At 31.4% G+C, this 17,673-nt stretch overlaps 2 protein-coding genes and 1 long non-coding RNA gene across 4 annotated transcripts; 1 reads left to right on the top strand and 2 right to left on the bottom strand.

The window, feature by feature from the left end:
- Positions 1-582: 582 nt before the first annotated feature.
- Positions 583-3,407, bottom strand: LOC131600192 (CRIB domain-containing protein RIC1). Of its 2 annotated transcripts, none has more exons than XM_058872388.1 (5): positions 3,092-3,407; positions 2,818-2,950; positions 1,875-1,972; positions 1,711-1,771; positions 583-1,421 (listed from the first exon to the last, which is right to left on the bottom strand). In XM_058872388.1, the coding sequence occupies exons 2-5, from the start codon at positions 2,873-2,875 to the stop codon at positions 1,012-1,014; spliced, it is 627 nt and encodes a 208-aa protein (XP_058728371.1). In that variant the 5' UTR covers positions 2,876-2,950; positions 3,092-3,407; the 3' UTR covers positions 583-1,011. The 2 variants fall into 2 exon arrangements, with proteins under 2 accessions (XP_058728371.1, XP_058728370.1); XM_058872387.1 differs by having other exon boundaries at positions 583-1,424; positions 3,092-3,405.
- An 855-nt stretch (positions 3,408-4,262) lies between these two features.
- On the top strand, positions 4,263-6,082 carry LOC131595802 (uncharacterized). Its single transcript, XR_009282086.1, has 4 exons — positions 4,263-4,749; positions 4,899-5,143; positions 5,235-5,310; positions 5,893-6,082. It is a non-coding gene; the product is annotated as an uncharacterized LOC131595802 (long non-coding RNA).
- A 5,713-nt stretch (positions 6,083-11,795) lies between these two features.
- On the bottom strand, positions 11,796-16,435 carry LOC131595801 (glycolipid transfer protein 1-like). Its single transcript, XM_058868277.1, has 7 exons — positions 16,257-16,435; positions 15,817-15,941; positions 14,547-14,602; positions 13,947-14,077; positions 13,079-13,214; positions 12,404-12,535; positions 11,796-12,155 (listed from the first exon to the last, which is right to left on the bottom strand). Exons 2-7 carry the CDS (start codon positions 15,932-15,934, stop codon positions 12,120-12,122), a joined length of 609 nt encoding a protein of 202 aa, XP_058724260.1. The 5' UTR covers positions 15,935-15,941; positions 16,257-16,435; the 3' UTR covers positions 11,796-12,119.
- Positions 16,436-17,673: the final 1,238 nt, after the last annotated feature.

The following is a 17,673-nucleotide window of genomic DNA, read 5'->3' as shown; positions in this document are numbered from 1 at the left end:
AATATTCTTTACTTTCTATTTCAATCAAGATTAAAAGTGTTACAAGAATGATAAATAACCCTCTCACCCTAAATTAGGATTTGTAGTATGTAATGATGAGAGACTATTATGTTATTTATAATAAACCTAATATACTAAACTAATGAGTTTTTTTTCATAAATACTCATTACAAGCTAACTTATGGTACAAGCTAACTTAAACAATTGGACATAACAAACATGCCCAATTCGAAATACTAACAACCATAATATTCCAACACCCACATATTAGAGCAAACTTCACTTAAAGTATGTAGGCATTCGACCCCAACATTTGAACATAAAACCATAAATTTCTTTTTTCAAATAAAAATGCAAAATCCTTCAATTAAGCAAGAAGAATCCGACAAATCTAATTCACATCCCCTCTTAAATTGCACTATATAGTTAAACTTTCGATTTATATTTTAATTGTTTGTTGACTGATGTGAAAGTTTTTTTCATAAGATATATTATTTATTGTAGTGTTGTGATATTAGAACAATAAAAAAAATATTAATGTTAAAATTTAAAACTAAAATAATATTAGTGGCAAGAAAAGGATTGAAATGACACCCCATATAAAATATTTTAGAAAAAAATTGTAATTTACAAGTTGCAAAAGCAAACAATTACTTCTGATTCTTCTCTCCCTAACATTTGTTATTAATTAGAACAACAAGAACAACATTTAGACCCTCTTTGAATAAAGAAAGAACTTATGAATAAGATATTTCTGTAACACAAAATAAAATAAAGTCAAATTATTTTTGTGTAATCTATAAGCTATTTTCATAAGCTATTTTGGAGAGTTTATGAAAATAAGTCGAAAGCATTTTATGAACATGTCATAAATTATTTTCATAAATTCTCTCAAAAACTTGTTATAAGTGCTTATATCACTAAATAAGCTCAAATAAATAAATCCAAGCATGTTCTTACTTTCTCTCTCACTCATCCCAATTTAAATTAAATTTTATTTAAACTTAAATTCTATTTAGGTGCGTTTCCAATTTCTGATACAGACCCAGATCCAAAATCTGAAAGAGAGATATCGGTTAATGAATCCCCTTTAGATGATCTTCTTGAAGAAGGCTTTCGCACTGAACCATCTTCTGAATTCTTGGTTTTCCTCCTATGAGTTTTGGTGCCTGTCGGTGGAACATCAATTGACTGTGAATCAGGGTCGTGATTTGAGCCACGACGGTGTCGTCTATGTCGAGAACCACCTGATGAATCGTGTGCTGAGGTTTCTGCAGACGGATCTGATGATCGGAGATGGCGACGTGTTTGTTTCTTTGTTGTTGAGTTGGCTTCACTGTCAATTGATTGGTGTCTTGATTTTGGAATTAGATGTCGAATCTTTGATGATTTTTCTTTTGAATTCGAAGATTTGTTATTGCCTTCTACAGACAAAAACAAAACTTAATAGTTATGTATTGAATAAACATATAGAATATTTAATGACATGGTAGATTGATGACTTTATGTTGGATATATATATATATATATATATATATATATATATATATATATATATATATATATATATATATATATATATATATATATATATATAACATAATCTATACACGCACTGATCAAACACCAACTACATTCAATGGCATATAGACTAATGCAAATGGGGTACTTGTATAAAATAAATGTTGTGTAAAGACAAATATATGCTACCTTCTGGCGTTTCAGTATCGTTTATTGCTCCTGATGGATTTGTTCCTTTATACTCATTCATCTACATAAGTTTACAAAATGCGCACATAATTAATAAGGCTTTATAAAAGAGAATTAAGAACTAATTAAATGATAAGATACGAGAGATTAATGAAAATATGTACCCAGCTAGGTGCATTTGCTGATGGATCATCTGATCCAATATGTGCCACATGCTTTACATCTGTTGGGAACCCAATTTGAATTTCATCTTCTTTCTCATCTGCAAAAGAATCATTACCATTTATTCACCACCTCACAATTCATAATTTTCTTATTGTAACCATAGGCGTGAATTCTTTTAAAACAATCATATGATGTTGATTAATTTTTAATTCTTGAAATCATTCAAGGTTTCCTTTTACCATTGAATGGAATTTGTTTGTTTTTTTTTTAATCTATATAATAGATACAAATATCAATAGTTGTTACCGTTGATTAATCGTAACCAGAAAATTTATTTATCATATAATATGAATTCTTCGCTCTCAACTATCTATTTACACGAATTAAGAAATAGGAACCCTAATACGTCTCTTATTATAGATACATATCACTTTTAGTAACCAACAAAGACTACTTAGATAAAATAAATTAGGATTTTTAAGATACTCTGTAGTAAGATTTAGTTTAATAACCTTAAAGAATGAAGTTTAATTCTCGTCACAATGCAAAATAATCATTAGTATTACTTTAATAACAATTTTCTCTTTTTTCCGATTTTTTTATAAAAAAACAATGTAGTTATCAAGTAATCAATAGTAAATAAAAATTGAAAACCTTAATTAATTAGGTGATTACAACAATTTTAAGAAGTTTGATTAGAGGTTACATTACTATATTATTTATATACCTGAACTCCAAATCAAATTTTAAATTAAATTAAGTTCTTCTTCTTTCATCTTTATTCAAATTCCTTTCGCCTTTCTTATACACATAAAAAATACAAACAAAAAAAAAAGAAGAAAACTTGGAGATGTTTAATAAAATCCATGCATGGAGGAAGATAATTAATAGTTCTTAATTTTCATTTAAAATTTCCATGAGAAAGAAGATTATGTTACTTACCAAATATTTGAGAAATGTATCTAAGTCCTTTAAGAAGGCCTTTCACCTTAGTCGACATTATATTTGCACCAAAAACCCTAGGTGTTGAATTTTGATGCTTCAATCTTCAATGAAACCAACTAAAATTATCTTCCTGCAAATCAAATAATCACATTAGAAATCTTCTTTGTACCATTCGATCAACTATCTATTTAATAATGCATAATTAATGGAACCCTAAAATTCATTAATCAATGTAATGGATTGGAAAAACAAGTGAAAAAACAAAACCTACCTTGATGTATATCTTGGGGAAGAAATATAAAAAAATTTAAAATTAATCACAACATGGCTTAATAGGCCTAGCTCCAACTAATGTTGAAACAAAAAACCTTAAGACCATGCATGAAGGAGAGTGAATAAAACATAAATAAAAAAGGGTGAATGAGAGAGAGAAGTCATGCAAAAAAAGAGATGAACATGCTTCTTGGTTGGTTGGTTTTTTTAATTTTTGATGTTGTGGGAGGAAGAAACCAACCAAGAAGAAGGAGACTTGAGGGTGGAATCAAAAAATCTCAAAAGTGAAAAATTGAAGAGAAGTGGTTTTTGATCATTCAAAACCTTCTACCGGTTTAGTAACAAATCAAAACCAATAGCTCAACGTTTTTTTAGGTAAGAGTACAGATATACAAACACTACAAATTTTCAGGTGGAATTGCTATATTTGGGCTTAAAGTTTTTGGAATAGCTTTTTACTAATGAAAGTACGAGAAAAAAGGTTGAGATTTTAAATTTTTTTAGGTATTCCTTTTATATGTAGTTAGACTCAAATATACTTTTTGGTCCTTTTTTTTTTTAATTTTTGTTTTTTTTTTCTGAATCATTATTTTACCCTTTGTTTTAATTATTGATTTGAGGAATTAGTCTTCATATTTTACATTCTAATAATTTTAGTCCATTCTAATATTTTTACATTTAAATTTGAACCACTATGATTTTGCTTAGTCATTCCGTCTTTACTGACATCGTGTCTGAGGGACAACGAATCGTCAGGTATATATTGGATCAATATGATTATAAAAATTCAGACTCATTTAATATCATAAGACTCGGCATATTCGCACTAAGACATGCAAAACCATAAAAGAGTACTTAAATTGACATATGTAAGGTGGAATCCACTACACGAAAAAAAGGCAAAGTTGCTCTGAATAGAAAAAAAAAAAAAAGAAATTGACAAGGGGTTTTGCCCCTTACAGTGCAAAACTTAAAAGCATGGGAAAAAATAAGCGAGCCGTAACCCTTTGAAATTGATAAAACTTGAAATTTAAATTTTCAATATGTGAGGGTTTTCCACTTGGACATAGAAATCGGGAAAGAATATCTATCATATAAGAAAATTAGGTGTTCTTAAAAACCCCTAATTACCCTTATTATTTCATAATCTTCCACGTGGATGGGTTTAGCATTAAGCAACTCTAAAATTGTTGTTTCAAAACTCAGTAAAAGTTTTCCTCATTCAACGCAGGGTTTAATAAAAACGGTTTCTCTTCCATCTACACAAACTTCTCTTCCATCTACACAGCGGTTTCTCTTCCATCTACACAAACTTCTCTTCCATCTACACAAACCGTCCATCACTCATTACAAGCACGATCATCTCCTTTTCCCGTTCCTCATATCCATCCCCTCTATGTTCTTCCATTCATTTTGAAATCTTACAACTTCCATGTCTCATACTCTCTTCTTATATTTACGAAACACCGAAGATTATGTTATTGTTGATATTTTTTGTTGGTGCAGGTTTTGATAAATTAAATCTGACATCAAAGATTGGAAGATTGAAGAACCCAACCGTGCTATTGAAGAAGAGACTCAAAGGTCTTCAAGCTCATTTCCTTACTCCTCTTCAATCATCTTCCATTGACGAGAAAAAGATAACTGTCAATATCGGTAATTTAGGGTTAGATGTGGATTTATGATTCTGATGTTTGATTTGGCAATGATCCAATCTGCTATAGTGTTTCTTGGTTTTGTTATGCTGAAGCTAGATAATTGTTTATGTTTATCTGAGTTTTTTTTGTTTTTTTGTGTATGCATAGGTTTCAACCTTTATCCATGCTTGGGAAGGAGATTCTATCACAAAACTTACAAATGAAAAGGAGATTCCTTATTTTAATGCTCCCATTTATCTTCAAAATATGACTATAAAAGCCAAACCAAATTCGAGAAATATCAAATCTATTCATGGGAATGCCTTTGTTGATGCTGTAGCAACGTTTTCAAAAAAAGGGTGTCAGATCTCAACAAAAGAAACTCATGTCTTCAGAAAATTTTGTCAATGACGGTTGTTGTTAGTTGTGTTACTATTTTATAATTATCCTTATAGACAACATTGTTCTGTGGTTTCTTTGCACTAATATGATTTGTGTTTGTAGTACTTTTCAATCAAGATGATGGAATGGATAGTTGCCACTTCTTACTCTGCTGGTGATAGGTTTTACAGTGACCCAAGTAAACTCTTGAATTTTTTCCATTTCTATTTTGAATTTTTGTGTTTAACTATGCTACTTTTGAATTTGAATTAGGTCGAATACCGTCATGTTTATTTATCAGAGTCATACTATGGTTTGTTTATTCAAATAATGTAGCATAGTTGTCCCTTAGGATGTGGACATGGGATCACGTAGTCTAAACTACAGGCCACTTTAGGCAAGAATCACATTTGATTGTGTCAGAATGATTTATTTTCAAAAATGTTGAGTTTTTAATCAATGATTAGTTATGCTGTAAAAGGTTACTGCTTTTCCTTTTCCAGCAGCCATGCAATAACTGAGGCTGAGAATTTTTTATGGATATGGCCACTTTTGGCAAGAATCACATTTGATTTTGTCAAAATGGTTTATTTGCAAAATCTGTTTTGAGTTTTCAATCAATATTAGTTATGTTGTCAAAGGTTTTCTTCTTTTATATTTTATACCTGGTGTTTTATATGACAGTAGGGGCTAAATAACTAAAAACTATTTCCACCCCTAGATTGATTTGTATTGTAAATAGGGGAAATTATGATTTGGATGTCTTCTGTTCATTATCCAGATATTCAATTCTTTGTCCCGAGTTTATTATGGAGAAGCATGAAAACTCCGGAGGCCCCACTGAATATTCTTGCAGGCTTCAACTGCCATGTAATGCACCATTTGAAAATCTAGAGGGGTCCTATCTGCAGTCCAATGCGCTTGGCACAACAGGCATGTCATTATTTATTATGAACTGCCTAGAATTTGCTCATCTTTATAAACAATACCTGGTTATTAATTTGTTGTTTTGCATGAGATGGGAGTATTTACTGACATGTTATTTCCTGATAAAGGAAGTGGGGGAGAAAAAGAAAAGACTGAGAAAATGATGAAGGGGATGCACTTCCAGGGACTGCTATACATAGGGAGTTCTATCCTGTAGGTGTGGCTGATATACTGAAGGTTGGTTCATTCTGCAAATTTTATGTTCTAAGTTTTTATTTTTGTGATGTGAGATTTTTGGTATATTGTTGACCCTAACAGACAAGAACAACCGATGCCTTTTCTTACTACTGGATGGTTTTGGCTTGATGATTCAAATGACTACATAATGATATCTACTATGTTACTTAGAAAATTATATCTAATGTCAGATCAGTTAAATCTAATTCCTTTTAATGACCAGAACACATTATCGTTTATTACTTGAATATAAAGCTTGTGTTATAATATTTGCAATCAGATTCTGTGAGCTTGAAGGCCTTGGAGAAGAATCATAAAAGATACTCCTAGAATTTGGGTTAAGCTGAGGGATGCCCACCACTGATAACCATTATTCAGGCCATATTAATATCCAATGTGGAACTCTTAGGAATAAAGAAGATAAATAGTGAATAATTGCAATCTTGATTCTAAAATTCTAGATGTTTCTTTATGCAATCCAAAACTAATTTAGTGATGTTTCTGATTGTTTAAGTTCTATGAATCTGATACTATCAATTGACTATTAACCTTCTAAACACTACAAATGCGATCCACCGCCAAAGGTTACGGTTTTCATTTCTCAAATCAGTATTAGCTTACAGAGTAAATGATTAGCCATTTATTTAAGGAACATGTTGGGAACTCATTTTGTTATACTTCACAGGTTATTCGAATTTATGTTGGATTAGCTACTGTTGGTGTCTTCACTATATGGTATACACATGGTTCCCTTTTAGGAATTGACCTCGGTGGGGATGGACGTACTCTTGTAACTTACTCTCAGCTGGCCAACTAGGGTCAATGATCCTCTTGGAATAATTTCAGTGCAGCTCCCTTAACCGCTGGTTCTAGAGTCATCTATTTTGACGACAACCCATGTGACTACTTCCATACCGGTAAAGTCAAAGCTATGACATTGTCCCCCTCCGTGTTGGTAGCCATTGAAACGTTCAATTCTCTCAATGCTCTGTCTAAAGATGGAAGCCTTTTGACAATGCCCCGTGGGTGAACCCTTGGCTTCTTTTGGCAATGTCCATATCATTTGGGCTGCACTTTTTTATCTTGTATGTGTCATTCTTAGCTCAAGTATTTAGCATTGTGCCCCTGAGCTTTAATGAGTGGCTTTTGGTTTTGGCGGTTGCGTTGCCGGTTATTTTAATTGACGCGGTTCTGAAATTCGTTGGGAGATGTACAAGAGGGTCTGCAAGAAGATCAAAGCAAAAATGAGAGTAGACAACTTACAATAGTCTTAGAAATTGATCAGTCCTTGAATAGTTTGAAAGTTGTTATCCTTAGACTGAAGAGGTGACCTCAACACCAATTAATTTTAGAAGTACAATTTTAGGCCTCCATGTAGTCATCAGCCCATTTTATAATGAGGGATGATTTGCATATGGTTAGTATATTTTTTTTGTTTATTTATCATCTTTTTGTTTTTGTTCTTTGAACCTTTCAGGAATTTCAAAAGGAAGGAAAAAACCTTTTATTAGTTTTTCACATTTGGCTTCCCAAAAAAGCATAATCAGCCTCTGATTATTTTTTGTTTGGTTTATTTTCTGATGCGTACGTAGTCCTCATGAACTTTAGAAATCGTAAGATGGATGATTTTGTTTGGTTTCACATTATGTTTGAACTTCAATTTGATAGTCTTAACATTCGGAGAGTGATGGATTGATTGAAACATTTGTTTGAATCCGTGCAATGGTGGTTGTTCCAAACTTAAATTCAAACAGATCACCCTCCCAAAATAAAACACAAACATTAATCTTTAGTCATTATTACGTATCCAACATGACACTCTATTTTAAAAACGGGTATAGTACTCCTACACTCATATTATTACATTTAACAACTTTTCCTTTTTAAAATTATTATTAATACTATATATAGTATTCATATACTCTTTTCATATACTATTCCAAAAAATGATCATTAAAGGTTAATACATTTTCCCTCTTTTTATGTAAGGATTATTTTGAATTTTTTTAACATTTTTTGTGATAATATATATAAACTTGAAATATATATTATTAATGTAAAACAATTTTGATAAAAATATTTATTTTTTATTTTAAAAATAATAAATTTTTTTGGTAAAACAATTTTGTTTTTTTATTTACACTTTTATTACATTTTGAAAACAAAAGTGTGCTTAACACACCAGTACCCGTGCGAACGCACGGGTAACACACCAGTACCGTCTGAATGCACGGGTATTCATACTAGAATTCGTGCAAATCCATGAGTTATTTTATCTTTTTAACAATTACAGAAAATAAAAGTAAATATATTTAAAATAATGTATGAATCCAAACAGAGGAAAAATGTGTTGTTTTTGAATTATTTATGTTACTAATAGTTTTGTTTTGACCTTTTTTTAATTTAAGATACAATATTTTTAAAAATTGCGCGTAATACAGTTGATAAAAATATTGAATATTAATGGGAACATGAAGTTATTGCGCAAACAATTAAATATTAACGGGAACATGAAGTTACTAATTATTAAAATATTGAATATTAACGGGAACATTAAGTTATTGATCAAACTATTGAATATTAACGGAAATATGAAGTTACTAATCAAAATATTAAATATTAACGGGAACAAGAAGTTAGTGATCAAAATTTATAATATTAACGAAAATATTAAATTGCTGATCAAAATATTGAATATTAACGGAAACATGAAGTTACTGATCAAAATATTGAATATTAACGAGAACATGAAGTTACTATTCAAAATATTTAATGATAAAAATATTGAATAGTAATAAAACAACTTTATTATTGGTTTAAATATTTTTGACAATAATTCTAAATCGAAAATACTCTTTTAAAATAATTTCATTTTATTTTTATTATATTTTGGGAACAAATACGTTAATCAATCTTTCTTCTTTCATATAATTTTTATTTTACTATACTATTTAATTTTTTATACAAAATAAACAATTTAAAACAAATGAGCGTACCACACCGGTACCCGTGCGAACGCACGGGTATCCCGCTAGTTTTCTTTTAAAAAGGTAAGATTGTTTTTGTTAGTAAATCCAAGGGATTTCCCCTGACAAGTTTAGGTACAGAATTTGTGTGACGGATTGTCCTTCACATAAATTAGTTGTTTTGCTACTTAACCTATCACTCTTTACATTTACTTATATGCCTTGTCAAATTGAAAAGTTACGAGATATAACCCCTCAAATGAAAGTAGTTGTTTCGCGTTTCACCTGCCACTCTGCATTTACTGATTTTGCTTAACTAATTGAAAAGTTATGAGGGGTAAACCCCTCCGATAAAACACATTATAAATAGGCGCCCTCTTCCCATAATTCATTCATTTCTCGTTGTGTAACTTTATCATTTTCTCTTTCATTCTCATTTCTAAAATTCCATAATCTCCTCAAAGTTTCATTTCGTTTCATTTTTTTTTACCAAAGCTCATTATATTATATTTCTTCATTTCTTCTCGAAATTTGGCCCATATAATTACATGTACGCATTTAGAATTTCTTTTATTTATTTATATAATTTAGGATGAGTTGTTTTAAATTTATTTTATATTGAAAATAAAATTATGCATGTTCGTTTTAGATTCCTTAGCATATATGAAGGTTTTGGCGGATACGGTGACTTTAGCGGATTTGAAGGAGTTAGAAGATAGGGAGCGATTAGCAGACATGGAGGAGAAGAGGTGAGTTTGAAAACTCTGAAAATTGAGTCTCAGATAATTGTTACGTTTTTATAATGTAATAATTAAATTAAATATTTTTAAATTTGAAATTTTTATTTTTTTTATTTTTAATGTCATAGTTTTAGTATTAATACGTTTTAAATCTTATTTGAGTCAGAAATATTCGACGGGTTTCACATCTAACATAAAATTTTTTAGGGTTATTACCGTTGAATAAAAGTGATGATGACCATAGTAAAGAGGTATCTTTTCCCCTCACATATCCCTGCATTTCGAGTGGGCATTTACCTTTGGAAATTTTGACTTTTTCTTGTAGTGATCATCACCAAATCAACGTGAGCTCGCGACTTCATGCTCGATGGACAAAATCGTCATACGATGATATCGACAAAGCATTAAGTCTAGAAGTTGACTCACCCTTAAATCATATAAAAGATTTGGATAAGAATCCCTCATTTTGACATGTAGACAAAGAAGGGACAAGGAAATAAATGACAATCAAGACATAATGTATATAATGATCAAAGGTGTAAAGGTAAGATTAAAGTCAGGACGACTATAAGTATGTTGAAGAAGGGCCAAAGCAATTGATCATTTATTCATATATCAAGAATAGAGGTGGCAAAACGGGCCGCCCGTCCCGCCCACCGCCCGCTCCGCCTTATGCCCGCCAAAAAACGAGTGGGGCGGGCATGTCCGCCAAGTAAAATGGGCATCAAAATCATGCCCGCCCCGCCAAGATGGCGGGTTGGCGGGCGGCGGGTTTACCCGCCTATTTTTGGCGAGCGGCGGGCTTTGGCGGGGCGGGTATGGCGGGCGGCGGATTTTGGCGGGGCGGGCTTTGGCGAGCGGCGAGCCTAAAATCTCAACTCAACCCGCCATTTGTTGGCGGGTGCGCGAGCGGCCCGGCGGGCCCCGGCCCGTTTTGCCACCCCTAATCAAGAATATTAAGGCTTTACTTATTCACTGGAAGTATAATCATAGATATTGTACTTTTTGCAAATATAAAATTTGATGATATATTCACTTTTAAATGGTGTCATTTTCAAAACGCAACAAATTATTCAACAAATTATTATATATAAAATTGTATAGAACTTCCTTCATAGTTGTGTGCACGCAAATCGATCTCTTTAGGTCTCCATGTCTATTCTCTCTAATTCCTAGTTTGATTTGAGGGTCTAATGACCTACATTTCTTATATCTACTTTTTAATTTCTTTTCTGATGTGCTTATAAAAAAAACTAAAAAAATATAAAATATATGTCATTAAAAAAAGTTCATTTCGTTGATTGAGATTAAACGAGAGCACCACAGTTTGATCCCTTCAACTCTAGTGAAATGGATAATGGTTTTGAAAACCAAAAAAATGGTTAATTTTCTGAAGTTTTTTAATTACACCATTTTTTCTATATGTTTTAGTCCTACCTTGCTTAAATGATGAACATTAATCTTTGTATTACCCCCAAAAAAAATTGTTTATGTTGTGTCAGTTTTATGATAAGAATTTGATTTTGTGATGATAATTTTTAAAAATAATATTAAAAGTTGTAAAGGTTATTAAAATTGCTTATAATAAAGAACAAGAAAAGTTGATATTTTTCACTTATAATAAAGGGAGTATGTCTCAAATTGGTCATAATAAAACATGAGCACAATATAAAAATATAGATATTTCTGATACATAAGCACCAACATGTGAGTAAGCACAAAACATGAGTAATTTACTCTATAATAACAAGATTTTTATGATCAAACAGACATATTATGATCGAACAGACCTACAATGAGCAAAAACCGAACAGTTTAAATCTAGCCAAATTAAACTTCCATCACCAATATTTTATAGGTATTACAGAAAATTAGTCAATGAACGTCTAGTAGCCTTAGCATCATCGTAAACTTTGATAGTAACAAATACTATGACATAAATGAAATAAGTTGTATAGAGTAAAATTAGAGGCACATTGAATAATACTTATTTATCATGTTAATTGTGTGCCAAAGTTGAAAACATGGATAAAATAAGATTGAGCATTCAAGAGCTCTTCATGAGAAACTTCTGACCATGATTCCATACAAGAGCCACTCATTAAGTATTTCTGACCATGCATGATTGAATATGTGACTCATGATGCCTTCATATCATCCAACCCAAATCGCGCCTGAGCCGAAAGAATTAGTTTAATAAACTCAAGAAAAAAAAATCAAGTTTAAAATTTCTATTTGGTCCTCCTAAGAATAAATAAAGATTGTATTGATAAAATAGATTGAATATTTTTGAAAATTTTCAAAACAAATTGGAAAATCCTCTCTAGTTAGCTTACCTCTTTTCTCTATTACAATCAAAATTGGAAACTTAACGCCATTAGTGATCATAAAAAATAAGACCAGAAATGAAAAGAGATCTTACCAGAAACTTGTGATTCTCAAGAAGGAGAGGAGAGAAAATTGTACAAAATTTCTCTATGTCAGCATTGATATCACCGGTGCCTCCTATCACCTCCATGAACTTCTTCCTGTCTGGAGCAAGCTTCATGACTACCTATAAGTTAAACATTCAATGCATTCCAAATGGTATTCAGTTCCACACACTAACCATCTTTAATGGAAAAACAATAACCAAAAAAACAAGAGAGACAAGGGAAAACTGCATGGTGTTTGATTGTTAGAATGTTTAGAAGAGTTTATGAAAACATCTTATGACATGTCCATAAGCTATTTTCAGCTTATTTCTATAAGTTATCTAAGATTTCTTATGAAATCATTTAATGCATATGTAAAAACAGTTTAACTTTATTTTATCGTTTGTTATAAAAATAGCTAATACATAACCACTTATATAGTAAGTGTTTATGCTATAAGCGCTTAATTAAGTTGTTTCTCCAAAAAATATATCATTCACGCACACAATAAAGAGCAAAGCTTATAGAAAAATGACATCAAAATATGTAACTCAACGCATTTCCTAGGAACATTCAACAGATCTAGGCGAATGTGAAGCAAGATTAAATAGTGAAGCTCAAATAATTCTATTTCTATCGTAAAGTTTGATGATTGTAAAAGTAAAGCACGAAAAGAATATTACAGTGAAGCTTGAACTAGCAAGCCAGCCATGCCACTTCTTCAGAGTCTTGTTGTATGCATCTGTACATGCTTGTGACATTGGCCAATCTTTATGCTCAATCAAGTTTTGGAACAAAGCCACCAAGAAATCCATTGCTCTGAAGATTTTCAGGTTAATAAAAGTGAATTATCATAAATAATTGTGTGACCGATTAATAGCAACTAACAATAAGCTAAGGTCTTGTAAAAAATATTAATAAGAATAAGCTAAGTTCTCAGCACCAAATAATAATTAAGATTATGATATTAATGCCTCAAATCAACACCTTGAGGAAGATAACCTGACTGTGACAAGACCAAACATCATTATATTGTATCAAGTATCGGCAGTCAAAAGCCAAGTTCTCAATAAGTTCATTTACGATCTTGAATTCTGTATTTTGCATATCCCTCGATTTATTGTCACTTTCATGATAAAGTCAATGTACTTAAATCATATTACTTGTGACTCAAGCTAGTGCCAACATGCGTCTTTGCCATCTCATTGAATTTGCATTTCATATATTATATTTTACGTCTATTTATTCAGAAATCGTGCAATGCGGAAGCTTCTATCCATAGAACCAGTTAACCATTTATTTGAAGTAGATATGAAACAAGTTCAGGCTTGGTCTTTCCTGATTTACACTTGAGTTGCTTCATGACATATTTATAATGTTATACTCTCATGTTTAATATCTCCAGGTATGCATAGATTAGGCATATTCTTGATTTCATATGTTAACCCAATAACAAATTATCATAAAATGTTCTCTAGATAACAGACCTGAGAATGTCGAATAAACATGAAACACAAGTTAAATGGAAACTGCATGGTATTCATTAATTACCTTGACAGCCAAAGAAGCCCATTGGTACAACTGGATGATGATTTAGCGGTTTTACTTTCAATCTCTACTTGTACCAAACTGTACAAGATATTAAATCTTGATGGATTGGATGAATATAAAGTTTCCAATCTCTGCCATGAAAATTAATAAGCTATAAAATGAGAAAATGAGAAAATGAACCATATGATAAGAATATACTTCTGGTGGTAGATTACATACCAATAATTGAAAGAAAAACTTAATCATAAGAAGTAAAAACCCCAAAATAGAAAACAAAACTATTTGCAGCTCAATATCATAATACAGCTTCACTGTGTAATCATAAGAAATAAAGAGAAATACACCCAGAGCTACTAGATAGATATGATGACCACATAGACCACTGTTATAAATCAAAGATTGCGGAAAATCGAGGTTTGTTCAAATTCCATTACCCTACAGTGTTATAGCCGCTGTATGACAACACTTTGTATTAATAGTATATCGTGTAACAAGAGCGATTTATTCAAATTTCGTTATGTATAGCACGCTATTTGACATAATTGAAAATGACACATACATTCAAGTAAGAGTCGAACAGAGCAATTGGCAGAAACATACCGTTATATTACCACCTATGTCGGATTTAACAAGGGTCATAGCAGGTCCAAACTTATCTGTCATATATCAAAAAATCAGTTCTTCAGATTTTCTGACCTTAGTACAAGTATCCATATCATTAATGTATGTAAGCACTGTATAACAGGATAATTTCACAATCTATCTATTGTGTGTACATATTGAAGTTATAGAGTTATACTGTAGCATAAAAATTACTTATTAGTGGAGATGAATACTATGACACGACGGACACGTCGACACCACTAATGGACACAAATCCATAATATTTATTTATACATCATACATCAATAATATATGAAAATTATTTATAAAAGATTTAAATTGATGATCAAAATATATAAGTGCATATCTAAATCAAGCAATTTAATTTGTTTCACTATATAAAAAAAAGTTAGAAAAAGATATGATAGTTTCCCACTTTCATTCATTTCTCTACTACCAAAAAGCTAAGAGTGATGTAAATTTAATGTCTTTAACCCTCTCATAGATCATCACCGCTTCGACACGTCTTTAACACGTACATGTGTCTAAAGAGTGTCTAAGGTGTGCCGACCAAAGTTCAGGATCTTGCATAAGATCGGGAGGTGATAGTAAAATCGTAAAACATAAGATCGTAACTAAGATCAAAAGATCCTACTCAATTATTTTTGTAAGATCGAGAGGGGGAAGCAATACCGTAAAACATTAGATCGTAACAAAAATCATAAGATAGGAAGGCAAGTGTATTCATGGGAAAATGGATGCCAACAAACCGTAATTGTTCCACCTATGTCATTTGTCATCATTTTCGGCTGTAATGGTGGTGGCTGGAAAACAGCTTATCATGGCCGAAACTAGCCAATGTCACACATAATCAATGGTTTTTTTTACAATTTTTTCACAATTCGACTACAACATTCTACTTAAGATTTGGATCGTTGGGGTGAGGGAGATCGCAAAATCGTAAGATTTCATGATCTAGATCGAGATTTTGACAACCATGGTGCCGACACAAAATAACTTTTTTTAGACACTTGTCTGAGTTGTCAGACACATATTGTACATGTGTTTGCATGTACCAGACATGCAGACACACCTAACCCAGAGGCGTCTGTGCTTCATAGATGAGAATGCGATCAACCATAAACAACGCATTAAGATCTAGCATGTATCTTATCACTAAACACAACAATAATTGAATTTTTCCCTTTAAGAAACAAAAAGGTGCAAACACATTAAAAACATGTAATAAGGGACCATAAACATGCACCTATAACAGGCAATATGTGTCTGCATGAATCCAAGAAAGGCTTGGTCAGAATCTCTCCTTGCTCAGACTTTACATGCTGGAGTTCTTCCAGTGCAGGAGTGAAGACAGTCCCCTCCATTTTCAGACTTTACCACCACACACCAAACAAATATATTAGCAACCATTTAACAAACATCAAATCTACATATGAGCCACTCAAATTCTAGTATCAAAAAAACACAAATTTCTTATTCCTAGCATAACATAAATTAAGAACTTTCATGGAAATTGCAGGATCCATTGAAGGCACAGTGAGAAACAATCCAAAAATAAATAAATCAAAATCAATATAAATAATTCAAAATTAAAAAATCATATCATTTTTCTTGAAAAAAAAAAACAAAAAAGCATTGATCCATGAACAGGGAAGAAGAATTGGAAGAGAGGTGATGTATACGTACTGTATGGAATGGCGAGACTGGAGGGAGAGAAGTGTAATGTGATGAGATCAGAATGGTGTTTGAGATGAGAATCAGATACCGAAATTTCTCGATTTTTTTTGTCGGTGTTCGTTTTGGTTACGCGGTTACAGATCCTTGATATTGACAAATACGCTCTTCGAGATCGTGATAGTCGATGAAAACTTGAAAATAAAAAAAGAATGGGATATAAAATCTAACTTATATACTATCTAATAGGATAAAAACTTCTTATTACGTGGTTTATGTATTTGTGGTTTATGTATTTGTCAATAAATATGTGTAAAAGAAAATTATATATTTGTCCTATTTTTATTAAAAAATAGTACAAATTACACTTAAAGAATTGTATCTAAGTGTTCTCTTAAAAATAAAATTGGACAGATTGAAGATATGTTTCAAAACACTTTTAAAAAGTGATTTTAATCAAATAAAAAAAATTATATTTGTCTAATCTAAATATTTTCCATTTAATTAAAAAATGTCAATTGAGAATATTCATATTAGAAAATGTGAGAATGATCAATTTTGAGTCAGTCTCAAATTAAAAAGTTCTTCAATTCTTCTTATTAGCATTATTTCTTACCAAGTATGATTTTGTGCAATTCAACTTGAAAGGAGGTGCAAACTCTAACCTTTGTTGAGAAACCTCCTGAAATGTTCGAAAACTATTCTTCAATATATCACCACAAGTTTATATTTTAGGATTTCCTCTTGAAGTTTTAATCCAAATATGACTAGGAAAGCATTGATTAACTTGTATGATTCTAGGTGCAGAAGGAATTCCATATTGGATGTCAAAGTTTTTGTACACTCGTGAAATTGAAGAATAGACGGGCCATTTGAAAGAAATAGATGTCATATAGACCAATTAATTAACATGATGAATGTCTACATCAAAGTCAATTTTATCATTTTGAAACCTGATAAGATTTCTAGTGTGTCAAGTTTTCCAAAAGATTATTATGAGGAGAGTCATGATCAGATAATGAATTTGATAGCTCTAACTTCTGAAGGTATGAGAAACACAAGAAAGGGGGTTTGAATTGAGTTACAGGATTTAAAACAAACTCTTCCCAAGACAAAACAGAGAACACGAGAGCAAAAATAAATGACACAAATATTTTCATTCTAGTTCACTGTTAACGAAGTTAATCCAGTCCATCCGCCAAGGTGATTTTTCCTTCTCAAACAAAGACTTAATCCACTATAATCGAGCTGATTACAGACACACAACAAAGACCAACTATCAATGTTGCAAACCACAAAAATTACCCGTGAATGTCTTCTTGAGAAACTCTGACTAACACTTAGTCTCTCAAGGAACAATCAACCTAAGAGTTGAAATACAATGAGTGTGTTTACAAGGTTGCTTCTTGAAAGCAGATTACACAAGTTT

The sequence above is a fragment of the Vicia villosa genome, linkage group LG4 (assembly GCF_029867415.1).
Source record: "Vicia villosa cultivar HV-30 ecotype Madison, WI linkage group LG4, Vvil1.0, whole genome shotgun sequence".
Taxonomy (NCBI): Eukaryota; Viridiplantae; Streptophyta; class Magnoliopsida; order Fabales; family Fabaceae; genus Vicia; species Vicia villosa.
The sequence above is the reverse complement of the archived record's forward strand: the minus strand, read 5'-3'. Positions and strand labels throughout refer to the sequence as shown.